General features: G+C 48.4%; 1 protein-coding gene across 1 annotated transcript; it reads left to right on the forward strand.

The window, feature by feature from the left end:
- Positions 1 to 1,689: 1,689 nt before the first annotated feature.
- LOC119965700 (gap junction delta-4 protein) lies at positions 1,690 to 17,506 on the forward strand. Its single transcript, XM_038796461.1, has 3 exons — positions 1,690 to 1,754; positions 1,869 to 2,025; positions 16,127 to 17,506. Exons 2-3 carry the CDS (start codon positions 1,962 to 1,964, stop codon positions 17,380 to 17,382), a joined length of 1,320 nt encoding a protein of 439 aa, XP_038652389.1. The 5' UTR covers positions 1,690 to 1,754; positions 1,869 to 1,961; the 3' UTR covers positions 17,383 to 17,506.
- Positions 17,507 to 27,130: the final 9,624 nt, after the last annotated feature.

Genomic DNA, 27,130 nt, shown 5'->3' on the forward strand with positions numbered 1-27,130 from the left:
AGCATGGATCAGAAGTTGGCTAAGGGATAGGAAACAGAGAGTAGGTATAGATTGGCATTTCTCAGATTGGAAACAAGTTGACAGTGATGTTCCCATGGCTCAGTTTTGGGACCCTTTGCTTTTTCTGATTTATATAAATGATTTAGCAGTGGGTGTTGAGGGCAAAATCTCTAAATTTGCAGATGGTGCTAAGCTAGGGAGAATAGTAAATTGTGAGGATGATGCTGAGCGACATCAGAGGGATATTGACAAGTTGGCCAAATGGGCAGACACCTGGCAGATGAACTTCAATGCAGCGAAATGTGAGGTGATGCATTCTGGTAGCAGAAACATGGGGAGACAATATAGGCTCAATGATACAACTTATGGGGAGTACAGGAGCAGAGGGACCTCAGGGTTCAAGTGCATAATTCTCTGAAGGTGGCCAGGCATGTTGAAACATTTGTTAAGAAGGCTCATAGGATCCTTGGGTTTATAAATAGAGACATAGAGTATGAAAGCAAGGAAGTGACGCTTGTCAGACCACATTTAGAATTGTGTTCAGTTCTGGACACCTTATTTAAGGAAGGATGTTAAAGCCCTGGAGAGAGTGCAGAGGAGATTTACCAGAATGGTACCAGGAATGAGGAATTTTAGATACAAGGAAAGATTGGAGAAATTGGGCTTGTTCTGCTTGGAGCAGAGAAGATTCAGAGGTGACCTTATTGAGGTGTTCAAAATTCTGAACAATTTTGATAGGGTAAAGAAGGATATTCTGTTCCCACTAGTTGGTATGTCAGTGACTGGGGGAGTCACAATTTCAAGATGGTCAGCAAGAGAGCTGGGAGTGAGATGAGGCGAAATTTCTTTACTCAAGAGAGGTTGGGACTGGGAATGCGCTGCCTGAGAGGGCAGTGGAGGTGGGTTCCATAGGAGGTTTCAAGAGAGCTGGATACATATTTGAAAGTGATTCATTTCGGGGGCGACGGAGATTGGTCTGAAGAATGGGACTAGCTGGGTCGCTCTTTTGGGAGCTGGTGCAGAGACGATGGGCCGAATGCCCTCCTCCTGTGTTGTAAATAACAAACAAAAAAAAAGGGACCCAGGCACATGGTGAGGAAAATCATAGTTGGAGAAAGCTTTAGGGCCTGTCAGTCCAAAGTCACCTGTTGCGCCCAAGTTACCTCCACTTACCACATCTCATGCCTCAAACTACTGCCTCCCAAAAATGTATATAAATATTCTGAAAGAAATAAAGTTGAAAGTTGGCCCCTCAGCCTGAAATATGATTAGCTCTGAGAAATCTGATGGTCAGACCTTCAGGGATCATTTTACCCGTCGGTCAGTGGAGCCCAGTTTGTCCAGCCTGGTAAATAAACAAAGGCAGCTCCAGATGCTGATATAACCTCTGCCTCTTTGATCAACCATTTCACCCTTCACCTTCGATGCTCAGGCAACCAAAGAAATCGAACACGACTCCACTGGACTCTGTTCCTTCCAGAAATAGGGAGGGACCTCAACTGACAGTCAAAGGGAACACCCTGGTGATCCAGTCTAATTCCGCAGCCTCTATTATTTCCCTGAAATGGGCTGCACCAAAATATCTGGGATCTGTCAGGATGCTGGAATGCTTTTGGTCGGTAAGAATAGCCCACAGTGGGTGAGATGCGCCGAGACTCTATTGTCTGTGCAGTTGTCACAGGGGACAGAGCTTTGTGAAGGTGACAGCAAACGGCATCAGCTCTTCTGACTTGGGCTTTCCAAAGACCAGCATCGTCTGTAACCTTTCACGTTTAGGAAATAATAACAAAATAATAATAATAATAATATAATGTTCAGAACCCGGGAGCGACTCGTACAAAATCTGACTATTTTCTTTTTCCTCCCAGTTGTGAAGGTGCTTTGCCATTATTTTGGCCGGAGAGAGATTGTTTTGACTGGAGTTTGTGCTGGAGGCGCTTGTTCCTGCTGCTCGGCTGGAGATGGGGAGGTTGAACCATCTGGGCTTAGTGACTCTGGCCCTCAACTACAACCTGACCACAGTCGGTGAGTGAGACCCAGTCAACAAACACTGTCAGTATATCCAAGTTACAGCATTCACTTGTGCGGCCCCGTGTTGTGACTGTCAAACAGTTCTGTATTCCTGTGACTACCTCCAAGATTGTTTCGGGGGACGGTCTGTCTGGTCGTCATCACACCTTCACGGCTGGAATGTTAAACGCATGATAACATTATATTTAATATTCTGTATGGTCATAAAGAACATAAAGTCTAACGTGAAAGCCTGTGTGCCAATGAAATATGTTCAGTCATTGAGGCTAATAATGGGTTCAGCTGCATTATACAGAAAGCATGCAAGCATTAGCAAAGTGTCAGTATTAATAAAGACATTGGTAAATATTTACAATTTCTTGGACATTCTGCCCCTTCTTCTGAATGCTTTTTGTTTACTTCTCTGCCACTCCAATATTTTCTGAGTCTCTGGCCTGAAAATGTGCCCAATGTTATGTCCACTTTGTCACAGTTAAGATATAAGTTCAGAAATGAAATGAAAATCGCTTATTGTCACGAGTAGGCTTCAATTAAGTTACCGTGAAAAGCCCCTAGTCGCCACATTCCGGCGCCTGTCCGGGGAGGCTGGTACGAGAAGATATCGGAGCAGAAGGAGGCCATTTAGCCCATCGAGTCTGCTCTGCCATTCGATCATGGCTGATCTCATCCTCGCCGTCCTGCCTGATCTCCATAACCATTCAACACATTACCAATTTAAAAATCTGTCTAACTCCTTCTTAAATTTACTCACTGTCCCTGCATCCACCATATGCCGGTGTAGCGAATTCCAGAGATTCACAACCCTTTGGGTGAAGTAGTTTCTCCTCAACTCTGTTGTAAATTTGCTACCTCTTATCCAAAGACTCGAGTATCTTCCAATCTCATGAGAGTACATCCCAATTTAAAATGGGTTTCATTCAGCATAAACAATTGGAGTCCAGGGAACCAACTATTTCTTCCTCAGCACAAAATTTTAAGTTTACACTCACTTATGTAAATATGGTATGGCACATCTGGAAACCTTGCAACTGGGGAAGCTTTTTTTTAATGGGTCTTCTACTTATGCCCATAAAAACCCATTTAAAAAAAACAGAAAACACAGAAGGTCCCAGTGATTATTAAACAAAGCACAGAAATGCAATTACAGAGCTCAAAAATGACTTTCTGACTGAACCTGAAAATCGGATTGAAATCATAGAATTTACAGTGCAGAAGGAGGCCATTCAGCCCATCGAGTCTGCACAGGCTCTTGGAAAGAGCACGCTACCCAAGGTCAACACCTCCACCCTATCCCCATAACCCAGTAACCCCACCCAACACTAAGGGCAATTTACCATGGCCAATCTTTGGACTGTGGGAGGAAACTGGAGCACCCGGAGGAAACCCACGCACACACGGAGAGGATGTGCAGGCTCCGCACAGACAGTGGCCCAAGCCGGAATCGAACCTGGGACCCTGGAGCTGTGAAGCAATTGTGCTATCGACAATGCTACCGTGCTGCCCAAATGATGAGACTCTCCTCCTGCACCTCAGAAGAGAACAATTAGAAGGTGAAAGCATTTGAGAATTAGATTGTGGCAGGTTTTGTGAGCAGAGATTTGATTGGACAGAAGGTGTGATTGCTTCTCACCCTTTTGTGTAAGATCAAGCGCAGGATCAAGCCAGAGATCAGGTGTAATGCCCGTTCTAGTCAGCTTGGATCTGGAATGGCTCTTTGTGGGGACCATGAATTGGATTCAATCTGAATTTGAATTGGTTTTTGGAACAAGCATGGAGATGAATTAGGGGCTTGCCCAGTGCACTCTGTGCATTTACTGTGCAACTTTGAGAAAAGAATAAAAAAAATTTTTAAAGGTATGATGGACAAACAGCAAAGATTGAGGAGACTTGGGTTGATTGTAGCCACCCAAAATTCCCCAGCCTTTTAAGCAGTTTGATTTGGGTACTTTTAAAATGTTTTATTCATTTATGGGATGTGGGCGTCACTGGTGAAGCCAGCATTTATTGCCCATCCCCAATTGCCCTTCTGAAGGTGGTGTGAGCTGCTTTCTTAAACCGCTGCAGTCCCTGGGGTGTGGGTACATCCACTATGCTGTTAGGGAGAGAGTTCTGGGATTTTGCCCCAGTGACAGTGAAGGAATGGTGATATATTTTCAAGCCAGGGTGGTGAGTGACTTGGAGGGGAACCTCCAGGTAGTGGGGTTCCTAGGTAATTGCTACAATTGTCCTGCTAGATAGTAGTGGTCCTGGGTTTAGAAGGAACTCATCTAAGGAACCTTGACGATTACTGCAGTGCATCTTGTAGATGGTACACATGGTTGCCACTGTTCGTCGGTGGTAGAGGGTTTGAATGTTTGTGGGAGGGGGAGCAATCAAGTGGGCTGCTTCGTCCTGGATAGCGCTGAGCTTCTTGACCGTTGTTGGAGCTGCACTCATCCAGGCAAGTGAGAGTATTTCATTACACTCCTGGCTTATAGAATCTCTCAGAATTTACAGTGCAGAAGGAGGCCATTCGGCCCATCGAGTCTGCACCGGCTCCTGGAAAGAGCACTTCCACCCTATCCCCATAACCCAGAAACCCCACCCAACACTAAAGGCAATTTTGGACACTAAGGGCAATTTATCATGGCCAATCCACCTAACCTGCACATCTTTGGACTGTGGGAGGAAACCGGAGCACTCGGAGGAAACCCACGCACACACGGGGAGGATGTGCAGACTCCGCACAGTGACCCAAGCCGGAATCGAACCTGGGACCCTGGAGCTGTGAAGCAATTGTGCCATCCACAATGCTACCGTGCTTGTGCCTTGCAGTTGGTGGACAGGCTTTGGGGGGGTGGAAATCAGGAGGTAGGTTACTCGCCGTAGGGTTCCTAGCCTTCGATCTACCCTGGTGGCCATAGCATTGATATGGCTAATCCAGTTCTGTTTCTAATTAACGGTTATCCCCAGGATACTGATTGTGGGGGATTCAGCTATGGTAATGCCATTGAATTTCAAGGGATGGTGGTTAGATCCTCTAAAAAAGGGCGGCATGTGAAAAATGAAAATCGCTTATTGTCACGAGTAGGCTTCAATTAAGTTACTGTGAAAAGCCCCTAGTCGCCACATTCCGGCGCCTGTCCGGGGAGGCTGGTACGGGAATCGAACCATGCTGCTGGCCTGCTTGGTCTGCTTTAAAAGCCAGCGATTTAGCTGAGTGAGCTAAACCAGCCACAGCATGTGGGTGTCCCAAACTCGGGGTCATTCTTTCTGAATCTAATCCTGTTAGCATTTTGTAAGTTTCTATGAGATCCCCTCTCACTCTTCTAAACTCCAGTGAATATAATCCTAACTGACTTAGTCTCTCCTTGTATGACAGTCCCGCCATTCCAGGAATCAGCCTGATAAACCTTCACTGCACTCCTTCCATAGTAAGAACATCCTTCCTCAGATAAGGAAACCAAAACTGCACACAATAATCCATGTGTGGTCTGACCAATGCCCTATACAATTGCAGTAAAACATATCTATTCCTATACTCAAATCCTCTTGCAGAAGATGGTCATTGCCTGGCACTTGTGTGGTGCAAATGTAACTTGCCACTTGTCAGCCCAAGCCTGGATATTGTCCAGGTCTTGCTGCATTTGAATATGGACTGCTTCATTATTTGAAGAGTTGCAAATGGTGCTGAACATTGTGCAGTCATCTGCAAGCAACCCTCACTTGACCTTGTGATGGAAGGAGGTCATCGATGAAGCAGCTGAAGATGGTTGGGCCTAGGACACTACCCTAAGGAACTCCTGCAATGATGCCCTGGAACTGAGATAATTGACCTCCAACCACCTCATTCATCTTCCTCTGTGCCAGGTATGGCTCCAACTAATAAGAGAGTTTTTAACCTGATTCCAATTGACTCCAGTTTAACTAGGGTTCCTTGATACCATACTCAGTCAAATGCAGCCTTGATGTCAAATGCAGTGACTCTCACCTCACCTCTCGCATTCAGCTCTTTTGTCCATGTTTGAACCAAGGTCAAGAGCTGAGTGACACTGGCAGAACCCAAACTGAGTGTCTGTGAGCAGGTTAATCCTAAATAGGTGTGCCCGATGTTGATGACCCCTTCCATCACTTTGCTGAGTAGACTGATAGGGTGGTAATTGGCTGGGTTGGATTTGTCCTGTTTCTTGTGTACAGGACACACCTGGGTAACTTACTACATTGCCGGGTAGATGCCAGTGTTGCAGCTGTACTGGAACAGCTTGACTAGGGGTGCGGCAAGTTCTGGAGCATAAGTCTTCAGTACTATTACCGGAATATTGTCAGGGCTGTTAACCTTTGCAGTATCTAGTACCTTCAGTTGATTTTTGATATCACGTGGAGTGAATAATATTGGCTGAAGACTGATATCTGTGATGCTGGGGACCTCCGGAGGAGAACAAGATGGATCATTCACTCAGCACTTCTGGTTGAACATTGTTGTGAATGCCTCAGCTTTGTCTTTTGTGCAGATGTGCTGGGCTCCTCCATAATAAAGAATAAAATTGCTTATTGTCACGAGTAGGCTTCAATGAAGTTACTGTGAAAAGCCCCTAGTCGCCACATTCCGGTGCCTGTCCGGGGAGGCTGGTACGGGAATCGAACTGCGCTGCTGGCCTGCTTGGTCTGCTTTAAAAGCCAACAAAATGGAGTCTCCTCCTCCAGTGAGTTGTTTAATTATCCATCACCATTCATGGTTGGATGCGGCAGGGCTGCAGAGCGTAGGTCTGATGAGTTTGTTGTGGAATCATTTAGCTTTGTCTATTACTTGCTGCTTATACTGTTAGGCAGACACGTAGTCCTGTGTTGTAGCTTCACCACATTGACACCTCACTTTCAGTATGTGTGGTGTTTCTCCTGGCGTGCTCTCCTGCACTCTTCATTGAACTAGGGTTGATCCCCTGGCTTGGTGGGGGATATGCCAGGCCATGAGGTTGCAGATTCTGGCTGAGTACAATTCTGCTACTGCTGATGGCCCATAGCTCCTCATGGATGCCGGGTCTTGAGTCGCTAGATCTGTTCGAATTCTATCCAATTCAGCACAGTGGTAGTGCCGCACAATATGATGGAGGGTATCCTCAATGTGAAGACGGGGCTCTGTCTCCACAAGGATTGTGCGGTGGTCACTTTTATCGATACTGTCATGGACAGATGCATCTGCAGCAGGCAGGTTGGTGAGGATGAGGTCAAGTACGTTTTGCCCTCTTGTTCGTTCCCTCATCACCTGCTGCAGTCCCAGTCTAGCAACTATGTCCTTTAGGACCCGGCCTGCTCGGTCTGTGGTGGTACTACAGTACCGAGGCTCTCTTGGTGACGGAGATTGAAGCCCCTCATCCAGAGTATATTCTGCACCCTTTCCACCCTCAGTCCTTCCTCCAAGTGGTGTTCAACATGGAGGCGTACTGATTCATCAGCTGATAGTGGACGGTACGTGGTAATGAGCAGGAGGTTTCCTTGCCCATGTTTAACCTGAAGCCATGAGACTTCATGGGGTCCAGAGTCAATGTCGGGGACTCTAAGGGCAACTCCTATCCGACTATATACCATTGTGCTGCCACTTTTACTGGGTCTGTCCTGCCGGTGAGACAGGACATAACCAGAATGGTGATAATGGTGTCTGAGACATTGTTTGTAAGGTATGATTCTGTGAGCATGATTATGTTAGGCTGTTGTTTATCTAGTCTATGAGACAGCTCTCCCAACTTTGACACAAGCCCCCAGATGTCAGGAAGGAGAACTTTACAGGGTAGACAGGGCAGGGTTTGCCGTTGTCATTTCCGGTGCCCAAATTATGGCTGTATTTGGGTGCAAATGCAAAGGAAGTTCCAGGCACTCCTTGCTGTCTTTTTGTATTCCTCTTCTCAATCTCCATCTTGTTATGGTTCTTACACTCTTCTTTCACTGGTTGTTTCTGCGTATCTATGTTATCTCAGTCTTTGTCCTCTCCTTTGGTGTCTGAATGCAGTAGTTAATGTTGAATAAAGTATTAAGGAGTTTTACTCTGCCTTGCCACCCATCACCCCAATGCAACCTCTCTGCCTTTGATTCTAACAAGTGATTGTCCATGTCTACAGTTTTTGACCCCTAATCCTATGACTTTTGACCCCTTGGCCAGAAGAAAAGTAGAGAAGCACCAATTGGAAGCCTGGTGGGTGGAATCAGAACTGTTACAATTAAAAATTAGGGTTGGGGGTATTGGAGGGCTCTATCAGATCAAGGGCCGGTGCAGACTTGATGGGCCGAATGGCCTCCTTCTGCACTGTAGGGATCCTATGATTCTAAATCTCTCCATTCTCCAGTAAATTAAAGTAGAAAAAAAAGTCCCTGCTCAAAATAAATACCCCTTTTGAACATCAGAAAGCTGTCCTTCCCTAAATTCACACTATGTCTCAACCTGAACCCAAGCTGCCAGCCATACCCATACCATGCCCAAACCATGCCCAAACTCTCAGCCCCATCTGTAACATTTGGTTGGTGCCCAAACATAGATAGAACATAGAACAGTACAGCACAGAACAGGCCCTTCGGCCCTCAATGTTGTGCCGAGCCATGATCACCCTACTCAAACCCACGTATCCACCCTATACCCGTAACCCAACAACCCCCCCCCTTAACCTTACTTTTATTAGGACACTATGGGCAATTTAGCATGGCCAATCCACCTAACCCGCACATCTTTGGACTGTGGGAGGAAACCGGAGCACCCGGAGGAAACCCACGCACACAGGGGGAGGACGTGCAGACTCCACACAGACAGCGACCCAGCCGGGAATCGAACCTGGGACCCTGGAGCTGTGAAGCATTTATGCTAACCACCATGCTACCCTGCTGCCCACAAACCCTCAGCCCAAACATTCAAATGGTCCCAGGTTCCTCTGACCACAGTTTCCGGAGATGACTTCATGTGCGCTCAGAACAGTTAAAGCCAGGAACGTTCGGATGCCTCATGCAAACCACCACAGTTACACAATGGGCCCAAAGTAAGCCTCCCAACCATAAAATGATCAAATAATCCCTTCTTAAACTAATGTAGTCATCATAGGTAAAAATATCAATAACAAAAACAACATTCTCTTTAATGAATACCTTGACTTCAAACAGAGATTAGATACTCAACTGTTAAAAATAATCTTACGCAGTTATCAATTTATACAGTTTGATGCAGCACTGCAGGTGCTAAACCCAAAGTAGAATATTTCCGAAAACTGATAATTCCATTTCACCTTACTATCCCTTGCTATCCCTGCCTAGAAACCACTGTTATCAGCTGTAACAAGAGACAGGATTGTTTTTTCCCTTTCTTCTTTAGTGGGGCGTGAGTGTCACTGGCTGGGCCAATATTTGTTGCCCATCCTTAATTACCCTTGAACTGAGTGGCTTGCTGGGCCATTTCAGAGGGGCATTTAAGAGTCAACCACATTGCTATGGATCTGGAGTCACATGCAACCCAGACCAGGTAAAGATAACACATTTCCTTCCCTCAGGGGACATTTAGGGAACAATCTGAAAAATCTGATGTGACAGACATATTTTCACAATCTTGCAATACACAACAGACAATTTAAAAAGGCAACATCAGAAATTGTACAAAACATGAAGAACAGGTACCGTACGTGCCCCGAATGTCAATAACCAGAACAGCATCCTGGACTCTCCAGGCTAACTTGACCCGTACCTTCACACCTCTGCCACAGGTTACTTTAGTCATTCAAAGGACAGGGCATGCAGGCTCCACTTGGATGTGTTGTGGGATGGATAGAATTAGCCACGATTCCCAATTCCTAGCCAGCATTTACATGGTTTCACTGCTGTGAGGAAAAGTTTTGGAGCTGGCAAGCCACTGTAAATCTAATAGCTCCTTTGTCCAACAATCAACGCTTCAGGAGATGGATGGATTGCAAGCTCTGACTGGATGTCCAGAAACCCTTTGATCTGTACTCCAACATGGGGACAATCTAGCTTTATTTTTAAGAATGGAGTGAAAATGAAGAGCTTCTGGGAATAGATATATATTCTAAAGTTTTATCCTGACATCAGGGAGTAAATATGTATGACATTCACAATATTAATTGGGAATGGCAAAGTGCCATGTGTGGCACAGTGGTTAGCCCTGCTGCCTCATAGCGCCTTGGGTAACTGTCTGTGCGGAGTTTGCACATTCTCTGTGTCTGTGTAGGTTCACCGGGTACCCCGGTTTTCCTCCCACAGTCTACAAATATGCAAGTTAGGTTGATTGGCCTTGCTAAATTGCTTCTCAGTGTCCAAAAAGGTTGGTTGGAGTTTCAGGGACAGGGTGGGGTGTGGTCCTAGGAAGGGTGCACCTTTGGAGAGTCGGTGCCAACTCGATGGGCCGAATGGCTTCCTTCTGCACTGTTGGGATTCTATGACTTATAGGACACCCAGAGGCTGTAGAAGGAAAATGCTTAACAGCTGAACGAACTCTTCAAATACCAAACTGAGGAAATCTCACAATCACAGTATGATGTGCTCCACAAGAAGTTTATTTTGTGAGATGAAACTTGAGAGTTTGTTATCTTCTTGACTATATTCCCAAATACCATATTGAATCTGCCCTCCATGATTGGTGAGACAGCCTTCGGAGTGGGGTCAAGGTTAAAACACGAAATGTGTGGAATTCATTCTCAACCTTCTGCACACACATCGTCTGTCACTTTTACAGTAGCAGAATACTTGGGGAGACCGAAGGCCTTGTTTTAACTGTGTGTGAGTGAGTGGGGTTTGAGTAGATTAAAATCTCACCCTGAATGCCCTGTCATGGACAGGACACTTACTAACACACTTTTTAAAAAAGGCTTCTAAAGAAAAGCTTCAATGATGTTTCGACATTTTGAAATTAATTTGTGCTGCGTGGTGGGGAAGCCCAGCAGTGAACTGGAGGTGGGAGCCATGGTCATTACCCCAATGGAGAAGCAACAGTTTCCTTCTCCCTATCACTGCATCCACCAACACAAGAAACAGGAGCAGGAATAGACTATTTGGGCTGTCGAGGCTGTTCTGCCATTCAATACAATCATGGCTAATCCTGAGCTTCAGCTCCGTCTTCCTGCCTGCTCCCCATATCCCTTCATCCCCTGAAAAATCTCTCTATCCCAGCCTTAAACATTTTAAATGCTGCAGCATCCACAACCCTCGGAGGCAGAAAAATCCAAAGACTCACAACCCTTTGACTGAAACAATTTCTCCTCTTCTCAACCCGAAATGATCAGCCCCTTATCTTGCATATGTGCCCACAGGCTTTAGATTCCCCAGCTAGTGGAAGCAATCTCTCAGCATCCACCCTATCAAGCCCCTTCAGGATTTGTAGATTTCAATAAGGTTGCCACTCATTCTTCTAAACTCCAGAGAATATAAGAATTTACTCAGACCCAACCAATTTAGTGAATCTTCACTGTACCAAAACCAATGTGGGGACCAATCCGGCACACATTATTCCTGATTCTGACTCACCAAAACCCTTTACAATTGCAGCAGGACTGGTTTATTCTTATAATCCAATTCCCTTGCAATAAAGTCCAAAATGCTCTTTGTCTTCATTGTTTGGTGCACTTGCATGCTAACTTTCTTCATTTTTTCCATGAACCCATTCATGTCCCTTTGAACATTAACAGTTAAAAGTTTCACACAAGACCTTCAAGGAATCCTGTGGTCATCCTCTCAGCACTTCAAATTGTAAACTTATCCCCAAAATTAACAGACACCAACCCAAAGCTTCCACCCACCAGCCGGGCTGTCCATTTGGCCAACTACCCGGCAGAGAATGTTGATAAGAGCTTGCTGGCAGGACGTCTGTCTCTCCAGCCAAGCTGCGTTCTTCGGTTGAGATTTTTAAAATTTGTTCTTGGGTTGTGGGCATCGCTGGCTGGGCCAGCATTTGTTGCCCATCCCTAATTGCCCTTGAACTGAGTGGCTAACTAGGCTATTTCAGAGTCAACCAGATCGCTGTGTGGGTCTGGAGTCACATGTAGGCCAGACCAGGTAAGGACGGCAGATTTCTTTCCCTGAAGGATATTAGTGAACCAGATGGGTTTTTATGACAATTGGCAATGGTTTCATGATCATTATTAGATTTTTTATTCCCGATTTTTAAAAAAATTGAATTCAAATTTCACCATCTGCCGTGGTGAGATTTCAACCCATGAGCTCAGAGCATTACCCTGGGTCTCTGAATAACTAGTCTAGTGACAATGCCATTATACCATCACCGAACTCAAACCTATACCCTCGCCACACAAATATTGGGACCCATTACTTTCCATGATGTAATTATAAGATATCGGAATTGTTTTAAAACATTTCAGCACTTTCCATTTTCCGTTAAATGTTTTTGCACAATTCATGGACGATTTGCTGACAAAACAATAAAACGTGTTCAATATCTGTAAAGCATTTGGGGCAGAGTATGTGAAAGGCGTCCAACGGGATACTCCATTTCAGAGATTAAGTGCTGACGCCCAATCTGATTCGGTGGTGTTCTACGACGAGAAACTTTGGCGCGGTTCCCAGAGCAATTCATCAACCATTAATGGGTTAGCACCGGTGCGCCACGTGGAACACAACCGATTCCAATGAAAAACGGTGTCAGATTTGCCAGATTCAGGATTGACACTCAAGAGGCTGACAAGCTGCAGCTGTATATAAGCATTCCACTCCCCACACACACCAACCCACACACCATCCCAGTCAACAAGATGGCAGCAAGGAGAGCAGCATCGTGGTTCACCGATGCGGAACTAGAGTTCCTGCTGGACGCAGTGGAAGAGAGGTGGGTCACCCTGTACCCCGGGGTGGGGAGGAGGTTGCCACCCATGCCGTGCACCGGGGCTGGGCATAGGTGACAGAGGTCATGAGCACCGTGGGTAACACCGTCCGGACCTGCCAGCAGAGCAGCAAGAAACTGCACAACCTCCTCAGGCCGGCCAGGGTGAGTAGGCAGCACTATGCCCCTGGCACTCACCCCCAACCCACACACCCGTAACTCCACCCCTCCAACCCCCCCCCCCCCCCCCCCCCCACATGGAGGGTTACCGAACCCCCCACCCGCCAACATCCAAATTGCCGCCATGCCCCTGGCCACAAAGTCCACTAGCTACCCACCCCCTGTGCTGCATGCGTCTGACTGTCTAACACTGTGCGTCTTCTGTCCCCCCCCCCCCCCCCCCGCCCCCCCCCCCCCCCCCCCCCGTCCTGGGAGAAGTAGGCCCACAACCGGCAGGAGAGGGGAAAAAAAACGGAGGGGGACCGCCAGACCTCCGCCACCTCACCACAGCAGAGCAGCAGGCACTGGACAGGATCGGATGGGCCCGGAGAGAAGGTGGTCACTGAGGCGGAGGTCGGCATCGGGCAAGCAAGTGAGACCCCACTGAGTTGCAGTTCCCTATGGCACATGTGTCACCATCCCCACACCCTCCACCCCCACACTGCTCCCTCCACCATCACCACCCACCACCCAACCCCAGTCCAATCATGCATCATGTCTCGTGTCTTGCAGGATCTCCTGGCGATAAGGTGGACCCTTCTTTTCCTCCCCGCCCCTGACCCCAATCACAACCCCAGGAAGACAGGAGTGAGCAGGAGGAGGAGGAGGATACGGACAGTGATGGGAGCCCTCAACCCGCTGCCTGAGACACCCCAGAGCACCACTCCGGGGATGACACTAACATTCCGTCACAGCTGTCTCCCTCCACCATTCCAGAGACACTCACCTCGATTGGACAATTTAGTTAAGAGGCTCCTGGGTCACTATCCAGTGTGCATGACCCATATGCTGATGTACAGCAAGTGGAAGTAGGAACCCCCGAGAGGGCAGATGGTTGGAGGGGGGCCCAATCCCAGGGACGAGCTGCCATCTGGACGGGTTTCGGGCTTCTGAAAAGGACAGTCCCATCGATAGTGGAGATGCAGTTGCAGAGCCAGGGTCTACATGAGGGGCTGTCAGCAACCATCCAGCACCTGTAGGTGCAGTTGGAGGAGTCGACCTACCTGCAGGAGCAGGAGGTGGTGCTGACCATGGGTGCTACCCAGGCCAAAACCGCACGGGTGGCATCCATGGTGGAGGCCTTAAGGGTGAAGATTTCAGCCATGGGTCAGGAAGTCCAAGGCCTGGGCATCCTAAGTGGGTGGCAGCTGAGGCCCAGGACAGAGCAGCCCTAACACAGGCAGTTATGTTCCAGGGCCACCTGGACTTTGCTGCTGCGCTCACAATGCATCATGGCTGAGGGTGTCAGCGGCATTGCCCGGGCATTGGTCAACATGGCACAAACCCATGGTGGTGTCATAGTCACAGCGTGATGTGGCGCAGTCCCAGGGACACTCCTTGTGCTCCATGGCCACGAGTATAGAGACCCTGGTCAGGGCAGACGTGGGCCTCCAGGACTGGCAGCGACAGGTGGTCGGGGAGCCTCAGGGGTTAGCTCCGCTTGCACCCCATCCCCTGTCCCATGAGTAGCCCGGGGCCATTGGACACCCCGAGGGAGGAGGAGGAGGTGATGGGGCCCGTGAGGGTGTCTCCCTCGGGGAGGTGCTGGAACACAACACCTCCCTCCCCCCCTCCCTTCCCTGTCTATCTGATGGGCAGTGGGCAGAACAGGGTGGCAGATGCCACCAGGGGCACCAGCCAAGCCCAGTCACCCCAGAAGACGGCTTGCCAAAGGGGCCCCAGGTCAAAATGCATGAATCGCAACAGGCTGCCTCCATTCCCGATTACCGCCTGGGAATCCACCTAGGTGTAGTGTTACGGCTGCAAGGCCAGAAAGATAGACACCAGTTAAGTTGGAATGGGTGCAACACATAGGATAGAGATAGGGGCTGGGGCACAAGGCTGTCCATATATATTCACTTGTTCACGTTAAACACCTGTTCACAGTGTCACAACCTGCTTTAATGCTCTATCAGAAGGTTGTGAGGGATGGGATGGGCTGGTCTATGCTGGCTGCAGAGGGGCGGGGATGGGTGGAGGCTGGGGGTGGGCTTGGCGCAGGGTCACCAGTTCAACCACTGCTCACCATTCCAGTGTCCCACCCCCATCATCCCCACACCCCAACCCATTGTCTCCATCTCCACCATCCCAAAGGTTTGCTGGGACCGTATGATAGAATGGCCTGCTCGCATGCATGGATCGTCCAGGTGGATGGTAGAAAGTGTTACTGTGGACAGGAATCTGTTGTTGTTAAATGGTGCGGAGCACCAGAGCTCATCGCAGAGCGGGGTGTCATCATCCTCCATCCCATGGAGCAGACCTGCTGTCACTTCCAACCGAGGGCCCGCACCCCGCAGTGAGGCAGGTTTTAATTGGAAAAGAAAGAATTAGGTACTAGAAATTTTAAAAAATATGTATGTTGCATTGTCCCACTAGTACACACTGGGGCCTCATCTGGCACCTCCTTCCCACCTACTCCTCCTCATCCTGTTGGGAGGCCGGCTCTCCATCCTCACCAGCTGCCTCCTGTTCCTCTGGGGCATGCACCGCTGCTGCAGGGGTTCCCCCTCCCCCCCCCCCCCCCCCCCCCCCCCCCCCCGAGCAGCTCCATCTCGTACAGCCTCAGTGCACCCCCAGGGCTGTGGCGACTAGGATGAATGCCACCAGTCCTGGTTGAATTCCGAAGTCCATTGTCTGTAGGGGGTGACAAGTCAGAATAGCACATCCCCCTATTCCCGACCAGGTGCACCAAGCTACATGGGGGCCCCGGTCCGCAATGCAATGCCTGCCCCTGTATTCCCCCTCCCTCCAACCCACACCTATTCCCCAGCAAGTCTGTCACTGATAAATAGCACACCTATCATCAAGTATAACCACAGAGAAGAAAGCCATTTGGTCCATTAGACTTGTGCTGACTCTTTGATGGAGCTATTCAATTGGCCTCACTCATCTGCTCTTTTTCCACAACTCATTTGTTTTAGGAGGAATAACTTTCCCACATGACATAATCGATGCAGCTTCAAGGTGATTTCTATTGTGCTGACTTGTTCCCTGGAATGTTGATTTTTGAATGCAAAATGGGGATTAGATGTGAAGTACTCTGCAAGTAATTCTGTGATGTTTTCTGTCTGCTTCTTTCAGGGAAGATTTGGATAACAGTGATGATAGTGTTCAGGCTACTTGTGATCATTGGCGTTGGCTATCCTCTGTACCAAGACGAACAAGCAAAATTCACTTGCGACACCATGCAGCCAGGATGCTCCAATGTGTGCTATGATGCCTTCTTCCCTATATCACACTGTAGATTTTGGTTTGTTCAGGCCATCGTACTCTGTCTGCCATTAGCGATGTTCATCATATATGTGGCTCACAGGGTGCCAATGCAAGATGCAAAAGAAAGCCCTGATCAATGCCCTACGAACCCGGCTGAAACTTCATCCATCAGAAAATTGCCAGTGGGAAGAGCTTCCTCAACTAGAAAAAGCTTTGGGACAAATCTCCATTTGGAGGACAGCCATGGCGAAACCATGGCGATAAACGAGGAGCTCAGAATTAAGCAAAGAACTCTTAATTTCTGCGAGGCATACGTGCTTCAGTTACTTTTGAGGACTTTATTAGAAGTAGCATTTGGGGTTGGCCAATATTACCTGTTTGGATTTTTTGTCCCGAATAGGTTTGTCTGCTCCAGTTACCCGTGTGCCAACAGAGTGACCTGTTACCCCTCCAGACCCACTGAGAAAATGCTGCTGGTTAATTTTATGTTTGGAGTCACTGCATTCTCCTTTCTACTGAACTTTGTAGACCTGATTTATGTGATAAAGCAGGCTGTGAAACAAAGCAGGAAGAATAGGTTGCAGATGCAGACATTCTATCAAGAGGAGTCGTATCACGACATCCCAAGCGACACCCATGAACGTCCTGAGCACAAAGTTGTCCAAGAGTATGAAACGCATGTGCGGGAAAGGCGAGAGAGTGTTGCCAGTGCAGGCAGTGAAGCAAAATCTTGCAAAGCGGGGCAGGGGGAAGGAACGTTTGCCTGCTCAGAGGTGCAACCAGAAGACATGGCTCTCTCCAATACCAACAGCAACAACACGCACCTCACTGTGATCCCATCAAGCTCTGCTTCCGTAGCAGGATCCCCTGACAGGATTGGCAGCAAGTTGGCCCTTGGTGTGGGTGAGCAGGGAGCCGCTGGCCATTCATTCAGCGGGTACACTGCCCGCCTGCCGGATCAGCAAGGCTCCAGACTGCGGCAGCACACACTGCAGAAGCCCGCCGCATCTCCATCAAACAACAACCAACTGTTGGAGGAGTACAGGCTTGTTCATATGCAAGTTACAGACAACCAGTCAAACTGCAGCAATGGCAGCAGAAGAAAGAAATCTGAATGGGTTTAATGACAGACTGAACTGAAAAATCCTGAGCATGGATCGTGGGCAACCAACCTTTGTTGAAATTCTCCATGCATTCAGGATATTTATAAAAGTACTGTGATCAGTGGTGTGCAGTGTGAGAGACAGGAATGGGAATATAATTGTATTCTGTCACAGCCATAGTACGGCAGCAGGTGGCACTGTTTTTGTGAGTCTGAGAAGTGGATCAAGGCTCCAGGAGCAGCTTGCCATAATGGGCCTCAGTGAATGACGTTCTAATCCAGTGGGACCGAATGGCTGTAAATAGTGCTTTTGAATACTAACGTAATTCCAACCCTCTCCAATTGTGATATTCAACAGCTCATGTCTCACAAGTGATAGGCTAAGCTCAACAAGTGGAGATCAAACTCAATTATATTCGAAATGTGACATTTAAAATGTAATTGGTGGGGGGGGGGGGGGGGGGGGGGGGGGGGGCACAATTTTGACTGGTGCCAGTGCAAATATAGTGGAGGAGCGACTGTTATCATCCAGAACAATGACTGACAACCTGTTCCAGCATCAACGGTATGGTTGGGACAGCTGTAATGTAGGCACTATCTCCAATTCACCTGTTGGAAGACAAAATGGGAAGAGCCACTCCACCAGGAAGATCCCAAAGCCCTACCTAGGTAAAGACGCAGCGGCCTGCAAATTGAGGTCACCCATCCACATTGTCAACTACCTTCTTACTGGTAGGATCTGGGGCTTCGGCAGGGCAATGCCAGTTCTCAGATGGCACGAGCTCTGCAACTCCTTTTTAAGGACCAAAAGGGTGGAATTCTTAGCGTAACCTGGGAACACACCCAGACACGACCCCGTGATAACGTGGGCTGGGCAAAACAGAAATTAAATCCAGAAAACGGCAGAATGAAGAAAAGCAGGCAAAATCCATTCATTCTACCCCCTCCCCCCACTCCCAACTGGAATTCAGTGGGGGGCTCACCTTGGTAAGCTAACTGGAATTTCAGGGTGAACAGCGTTTAATTGTAAATTTTGGACTTACTAAGTGAAGCTGATTGGAATTTCAGTTGAACCCAGACTCAAGGCCCTCAGTCACGCAGTTTTCAGCAGAAGTCATTGTGACTTCATTGGGCGGCACGGTGGTTAGCTCTGTACCTCACAGCTCCAGAGACTTAGGTTCAATTCCGGCCTTGGGTTGCTGTCGTGTGTAGTCTGCCCTTTCTCCCCTCGTCCGCGTGGGTTTCCTCTGGGCGATCTGGTTTCCTCCCACAGTCCAAAGAAGTGCAGGTTAGGTAGATTGGCCATACTAAATTGTCTCTTAGTGTCTAAAAAAGAATTTAAGAGGGGTGATAGGGATAGGTTGGAGGTGTGGGTTTAAGTAGGGTGCTCTTTCCAAGGGCCGGTGCAGACTAGATGGGCCAAATGGCCCCCTTCTGCACTGTAAATTCTATGATTCTAGGTTAGGTGGATTGGCCATGCTAAAATTGCCCCTTTGTGTCCAAAGATGTGCAGGTTAGGTGGGGTTACGGGGTTAGAGCAGAGGAATGGGCCGAGATAGGGTGCTCTTTCTGGTCCAGATGGCCTCATTTTGCACGGTAGGAATTCCATAAAGCAGTGAGGAACAGGAGCCCAGGCTGATGTTTTCTCAAGTTGCATTGGTCACATTGCTGCTGCATCCAAGATGATCTAACTCCGCTCATACTGGGAATCAAACCAATTTTTTGGTCTGTTTTATTACCACTACAAAGCTGTGAGCCACTGGCCATAATTCTCTCTTCTGTAAATGCTTTGGAAACATTTTTACTCCACATGTCTTCCATTCTCCGTCTTATTGTCCATTCCCTAATCTGTCCTTCTACATTTTTGATTCTGCGCTATAATTCATGTTACTTCCTAGTGCTACACTCGTTTATTGGGCTGGTTATATTGCACTTGGAGCACTGTAAGTAATGTTGGTCACCACACTTCACATTTTGTTGGGGTTAAGCAAGAGATCTGCAGGGGAGCGCAGTATGCATGGCCCCAAATGTAAATAGGATGTGCCATGAGGACAAATTTCAGCCCTATGATCTGGAAAGGACAATGGGTGGTGGAGGGTGATGGGATGGTTGCAGTGTTGGCGGGGCGGTGCTGATTTTGCAGCACCACGCCACCTGGGACACCTGAGCAACAGCCTGGCCCACCCATGCCCAGTTGTCCCAGAAGACGCCCGCTAATGGGGACCCAGGTCACAGGGTGGGAACAACAACAGGTCGCCTCCACTCCTTATGTACCGTCTGGGGATCCACATAGACGTAACATTAGGGCCAGTAAGGCCATAAAGTTAGACACCAGTTAAGTTGGCACGGGTGCAGGGCACAGTTAGTTATAGGGGCTAGGGCACATATCTGTATTTATTTGTTCACATTAAACGCTTGTTAACACTGTTACACCCTGCCTTTGTGCTCTGTCAGATGGATGTGAGCTGATCTGGGATGGCCAGGGCGCAGGGGTGTTGGGCAGATAATGTGGGTGGGCTAGGCTCACCACTCTCCCCCTCCCTCCACTGCCACTGACAGTCCCCACCCGCCACCCTAAGGATCCAACGGGACGTTGTGATGGAATGGACAGCTTGCATGCCGGGATCATCCAAGTAGATGGTGGAAGTAGATGGTCAGGAATCAAATGTTAGACGATGCTGAACACCAGAGCCCATCGCAGAGCGGGTTGTCATCATCCTCCATCTCATGGACCAGATCCGCTGTTACTGCCAACCGAGGCCGCCAACCGAGACCCCCCAGCTCATAGTGCGGCACGTACGTATCATGGAGGGGTTGCAGGCACAGTTGTGGTTGGGGGTGGGATGCGTTGAAATGGATCTATTGTGCCGACTGGGCATTTCAAACCTCAGTGATGGCACAGATGCACATGTGCACCGAGCTCTGTGTGATCCCGGACATATCCCCACTTGATGCCTGGAAAGATCACGTGGCGTAAAAGTTCAGGGCGACTGTCACCTTGACGGTCACGGGGAGTGGGTGTCCTCCTGCATTCGCCCCCAGTGCCAGGTGTGTCATCACCTGGCAGATATGTCGCACTGTCTCCCTGCTCAGCCGGAGTCTTTAACAGCATGCCCGGCCCAGCAGGTCCTCGAATGGCAGGCGCTGCTGGTATACGCGAGGCCTCATGCAGCACCTCCTTTGCACCTTCTCCTCCTTGTCCTGTATGCTCTGTTACTCCTTGAGCAGCTCCAGCTTGTACAGCAGCAGGGCGTCCCCCAGGGCTGTGGCAACTAGCAGGAGGCCACCATTGTTGGTTGAATTCCAATATTCATTGGCTGCAGGGGGTGAAAGGCCGACATGTTAGCGTGGTGCATACCGCCATGCCCAACTAGTTCCATGGTGTCCCCCAGTTGGCACTATGGGCTCTGCCCCCAAATGTATCTGCCCCTCCATCCCCGCACCTTGGCCCCGTTGGTACCTGGCACCATGGGGACTTTGGCCCTGGTGCCCGTTCCTGCTGCCAGGGGTACCGTTGGCTGGTCCTGCCCTTACCAGCGGTACCCTCCACAGGGGAGCACCCATATGGCCGGTGACACTTTGCAGACCCAAGGGCGTAGGTGGGTGGTCAGTGGGGTGCGCTGCAAAATGGCTGCCTTGCGTGCCGTGGCAATGGCCCCCGTCCCGTGAAGAGTCACCAAAACCCCTGTCACCAGCACCCCCTGACCCTGGCAGGTTCCCCCCGAAGCCGGCCAGTGTCAGGACCAGCAGCCCACGGTCGCGCCCTACCTCCTATCTCTCCGTCATCAGCCACGACGCCCTGAACCTTACCATCAGGAATTCAGCCTAGCGGAGGCGGAGAATAGCGGAGGTCCCAGAGAATACCGGATCGAGCTGCTAATAGTATGCCAACGGTGTTTACTGTATGTGCATTCTGGAAAGCATTGACGCCGATGTCTAGGCGATTTGCCGTGAAATCAGCGCCCACCGTGATTTTGGTGTCGGAACCGATTCACCACCCAATCGCGTTTCCCGATTCCGACTTCAGCCGACGGACAATACCGCCCACAATCCATGAACCAGGGTGTCAGTGAGGGGAAAATCAGGCTCTTGTTCCTGTGACTTCCACTGAAACCTGCTGATATACGAGGATGGCCGCTAGACAGGGATGAAGGGGGCAGAGAGAGTAGAGGGCAATGGGCTTAGTTGTGATGTGCTGCCTGCCCATGTTATCACATAGCTTTCAGATATACTCACTGTCTGGACTCAGATGTGAAGAACAGCCTCTTGGGCAAATGGGCTGCTGTTAACACAAAAGTTAGTCTTTTCAGTGGACAGTAGAAGTGAGATTAAAAAGGAACAGCTGAAAAAGAGGAGTTGCATTTATTTGTAAAACATTACAGATCACACAGTTTATATTTTATTTGAGTTTGATGTTTTGATGTAATTAAAGTTGCCACAAGTATATGGGATAGTCTGAATTAGTTTTAAAGCTATTGATGTAAGCATACATATAACATAGAGCAAATAGTGTGCACTATTTAACTTTACGTGGTGCACATTGTATTGTATATAATGCCCATATACATCGACCATGTAGAAACCCTACAGTGCAAAAGGAGGCCACGCGGCCCATCGGGTCTGAACTGACCCTTCAAATGAGCTCTCTACACTTTCCCACTTCCCCCTATTACCTAACTTTCACATCTCCGGACACGAAGGGGTAATTTAGCATTGCAGCACGGTAGCATTGTGGATAGGATAATTGCTTCACAGCTCCAGGGTCCCAGGTTCGATTCCGGCTTGGGTCACTGTGCGGAGTCTGCACATCCTCCCCATGTGTGCGTGGGTTTCCTCCGGGTGCTCCGGTTTCCTCCCACAGTCCAAAGATGTGCAGGTTAGGTGGATTGGCCATGATAAATTACCCTTAGTGTCCAAAATTGCCCTTAGTGTTAGGTGGGGTTACTGGGTTATGGTGATAGGGTGGACGTTGGGTAGGGTGCTCTTTCCAAGAGCCGGTGCTGACTCGATGGGCCGAATGGCTTCCTTCTGCACTGTAAATTCTATGTAAATCCATCTAACTTGCACATCTTTGGACCGTGGTAGGAAACTGGAGCTCTTGCCCCTATTTCTTATGTTTTCAGGACTTGTACAATCTCAGATACTCCTCAGACTGGGTCCTCTTATTCAATTCTGGGTGTGACGACAGTCGACCTCTCGATGCAGTCAGTGGAGCCATAATTCTCTTATTTAATCCTGTTGCTCCCTTCTTTCTTCTCCCCGTTTCTCTTTTTTTTGCTGTTGCCCTGGTCAGTTCTTTGCCATCCCAGTCTTGTCTCCAATGCCATTTGATCCTTCTTGCAAACAGCTCTTACCTTCTGTCTCTACTCACCTCTTTTGTCAGTTTGAGTGTAACATAGAACATATAGTGCGGAAGGAGGCCATTCGGCCCATCGAGTCTACACCGACCCACTTAAGCCCTCACTTCCACCCTATCCCCATAACCCAATAACCCCTCCTAATCTTTTGGATCACTAAGGGCAATTTAGCATGGCCAATCCACCTAATCTGCACGTCTTTGGACTGTGGGAGGAAACCGGAGCACCCGGAGGAAACCCACGCAGACACGGGGAGGATGTGCAGACTCCGCACAGACAGTGGCCCAGCAGGGAATCGAACCTGGGACCCTGGTGCTGTGAAGCCACAGTGCTATCCACTTGTACTACCGGAACTGAGAAAAAGATTTGAGAAAAACGGCACACAATTATGAACACATTTCTTCTACTCTTCTCGGACATATGGTGGTTGCATTCCTCTTCTGTCCCCTAAATAACAAAAGCACTGCAGCATTTCAACCAAGTAATTCATTGGCACTGCTGGGTTTTGGAAGAATGTGATTGAGTGCTGCATAAATAAACTGGCTTTTCGGCCAAAGTTTGTTATCTGGTTATCCCGGAGATATATTGCAACTTGCACTGTAACAAACCGATTCAACATTTTGGCCAAAGGTTCTCTGTTAAAAATCTCTGATCCTCAAAGGCAATCAAGTAAAGGCCCAGAAAGGGCAGAGTCTACAAACTAGAGCTTGACTTTCAAGAGTGAATTTAGCAAATTGTTCTGCATACAAAGGGTAGAAGAAGTTTGGAACTCTGACCACAAGTGGGAATTGGTACGAGGTCAATCGTTAATTTTACATCTGAGATTGACTTACAGTGGGAGTGTGAAGGGAGAAGATGTACACAAGGTGGCTCTCACTTGGGTGCTGAATTTTTAGCTCTGTTTGCCCAGTTGCTGGGGGCATGTTCACTTACAATTCCACTTGAGTGATGGTATAAGCTGCCCATATAAAGGAAATGCCCAGAAAGGACCAGGGCAAAGAAACTTGAAGGCAAAAGGTCGTGGACGGAATCGGAGGCTTCTCGTGGCCCATCGGTGGAGAAAATGGTGGAGGCTGATGCCAGGATTCTGGCCACTCCACTAATGGCTGAGATGCTTATTGGCATCTTGCGATGGAATTAGAGAAGCAAGAGTGGGTTGCAGCCGAGTACCTTTGTAAATCGGTGGAAGATGCCCTGGCTCCCATTCAGATGTGTTGGATAAGACCAACGAGTTAGTAAAAGCATATGGCGCTGTGATAAAGGCCGTGGAGGTGGCTCTCTTGAGGCAAAGCGACCAGGTTGCCTCTCTGGAAGCCGCGATGTCCCAGATGGCTGGTGTGAACAAAACTCTGCGGCCAAAATCATGGAGAATCATTCCAGGAGGAAGAATATTCAGATTGTGAGGTTGTCGGAGGGAATGAAAAGCCCAACTCCCACTGAATACTTTGATGATATTTGGGAAGATGGTGGGGGAGGGTGGATTCACATCCCCTCCCGAGCTGGATTGAGCCCACCGAACACTCCGACTGAAGCTCTGTCCCAACAAACCACCGCGGGCTATTATTGTGAGGTTCCACAGCTCGAGGAGGCAGAATCTTTTGTTAAAATATGTAGGCTGGGTGAGAGTTGATGGAGGTTTCTGAATGTTGGGGGTGGGCATGTGGAAATGGGGAGTTGTTGGGGTTTCTTGGACATGTTAACATTTCTTTGTTCTTGGGTGACTGAGACTGAGTGTTTCGAAAATTGGATTTGGGTGGGGAGCTTGCTGTTATGGATTGTTTTTTTTCCCCTCGTGCTACAACTGTCATGGGAAATATATAGCTCCCTGTTGGCGCAAGATGTTTTAAGTGGTTTTTATGAATTGTGTATGTTTTCTGTTGGTATTTTTCTTCACTCTGGGCGGAGGCTGCCTTGCTAGTCAAAGAACTAGCTGACGGGAGCAGAGTGGTGGGGGTACCTGCAGCTCATTATATTGGTTTGGTTTTAGATAATGAGCTTAGTGTTTTCATTCCATTTAGGGTTGGGGTTTAGTAGAAGTAAGGTTTAGTGGTTTTTGTATGTTCATTTGGGTATTATCTGGGGGATGGGGAGGTGGTGGAAGAGGTTGGGTGGGCAGGGATAGTTTGCTGATGATGGCTACAGAGTTTTCTTTGTTTTATCTTGCTGGTGGGATTGGCGGCCATCTTGGGTGGGACTGGTACCTGCACGTTTTGAATAGTTGTTGGATGACCCCTCTTGGTGGAAATGGCTCTCCCCAGATCGAGGGGAGGTGGGAAGCCCCCAATTCGGTTGGTCACCTGGGATGTAAGGGGGTTGAATGGCCCAGTGAAAAGGCTGAGGGTATTTGCCAACCTTACAAGTTTGAATTCTGATGGTGTTTCTGAAGGAAACTCATTTGTCGGTAAGGGTCAAATATTTCTCTCGGGCTTTGGCAGGTCCGGGGGCGGGGGGGGCAATTCTGATCAATAAAAGGTTTCCATTTGCGGCTGCTAAGATCTTGGCGGAGCCTAATGGCAGACATATGATTGTCAGTGGGTCCTTGGCAGGCACCTCGGTAGACCTGGTTAATGTCCATGTGCCGATTTGGGATGATACAAATTTTACTAACAAGTTTTAGTTTCCATTCCTGATTTTGGATTTGCATCAGCTAATTTTGAGGGTGGACTTAAAACTGCATTCTAGATCCAATGATGGAGCTATCCAGGCCCAAATCTCTGACTCCATCAGGCATTGTTCCACATTTTATGGATTTGATTCTAGTCAGGTCCCTCCCAGCACCCACCATAGAGACTGGATACGGCGTCGTTGGCGGACAAAAGATTTTATGAAAGCATGTCCTCTGCCATTGGGGTATATGTCAAATTTAATAAGAGTAAGTTGATCTCACCTTCTATGTTGTGGGAAGTTCTTAAGGTGATAATTAGTAGGGAGATAATTTCTTCCAAAGCGGACATGGAGAGGACAGCGAAGGTGGAACACCTGAGGCTGGTGGACTCCATCCTTGAGGTAGACCATCAGTATTTGCTTGCCCTTCTCCCAGAGCTGCTTGCGATTAGGAAGAAGCTGCAGACAATTTGAATTGCTATCAATGGGTAAGGTAGTGAACCAGCTGCCATGTTCGAGAGGGGCTTTTTATGAATACGTGGAAAAAGCCAGTCACCTTTGAGCTAATCAGCTGAGACGGCAGGCTGCTTCCCAGGAGATTGTGCCGATAAGGGACTCGCGTGGTAGTTTGCTTTCCGCTCTGCCTAAGATCAACGCGGCTTTTGAAACATTCTATAGGGATGTAAGTCGGAGCCCCTGGGAGGCGAGTTTGGCCATGGTGGAGTTTTTGGATGGGTTATCCTTCCCATTGGTGGACAGGGAGAAGCGGGTGGAGTTAGAAACCCCATTGGACCCTGGGGAAATGATGGAATGCATTGAGTTAATGCAGACGGGTAAAGATCCTGGCCCTGATGGATTCCCCATTGAGTTTTATAAGATGTTCACAGGACAGTTGATCCCTTTAATATTAGGTATGTTCAAAGACTCATTTGTCCCAGGGTCCGTTACACTTGAGCAGGCCTCTAGCTCGCTGATCCTGATGAAGGACAAGGACCCTTTGAATGCAAATGTTCAATTACTCACAAAAGTGTTGTCACGGTGGTTAGTGCCCGACCTCCCAGAGGTGATCTCGGAAGACCATACAGGCTTCGTCAAGGATTGGCAATTGTTTGATACGGTGGAGTGGGGTTGTCTATTTCAGATTCTTGAGAGGTTTAGTTTCAGGCAAAGTTTCATATCCTGGATCTGTTTAATGTATAGGGCCCCCACTGCCAGTGTTCGCATTAATGCTGGGGCTGGTTTAGCACAGTGGGCTAAATAGCTGGCTTGCAATGCAGAACAATGCCAGCAGCGTGGGTTCAATTCCTGAACAGGTGCCGGATGTGGCGACTAGGGGCCTTTCAAAGTAACTTCATTGAAGCCTACTTGTGACAATAAGCGATTATTATATTAATGCCTTTAGCTTGTGTTTTTTCCCTGCTGAATTGGGGTAAGAGGCAGGATGGCCAGATGTCCATTGTTTCTGCTTCTATTTGCTTTAGCAATTGAACCACGAAGATCTTCTAGTATATGGAGGGTGGATAAAGTGTGGTGGAGAGAGCATAGGGTGTCCTTGTACGCAGATGATCTGCTTCTTTATATTAAAGGACACAGTTTCCACTATGGATGAAATAATGAAGCTACTTAGGAGATTTGGCTCCTTCTCTGGATACAAATTAAATTTGGACAAGAGTGAATACTTTCTGGCTACCCTCCGCCAGGGTGGGAAGCCTATCTGGGGGTCTTACCTTTTTGCCATGTCAGATCTCACTTTCGTTATCTGGGAATCCAGATTGGGTCTCGCTTTAAAAATTAAATTGTGCTAGTTTG

Source organism: Scyliorhinus canicula, chromosome 5, assembly GCF_902713615.1.
Source record: "Scyliorhinus canicula chromosome 5, sScyCan1.1, whole genome shotgun sequence".
NCBI classification, from domain to species: Eukaryota; Metazoa; Chordata; class Chondrichthyes; order Carcharhiniformes; family Scyliorhinidae; genus Scyliorhinus; species Scyliorhinus canicula.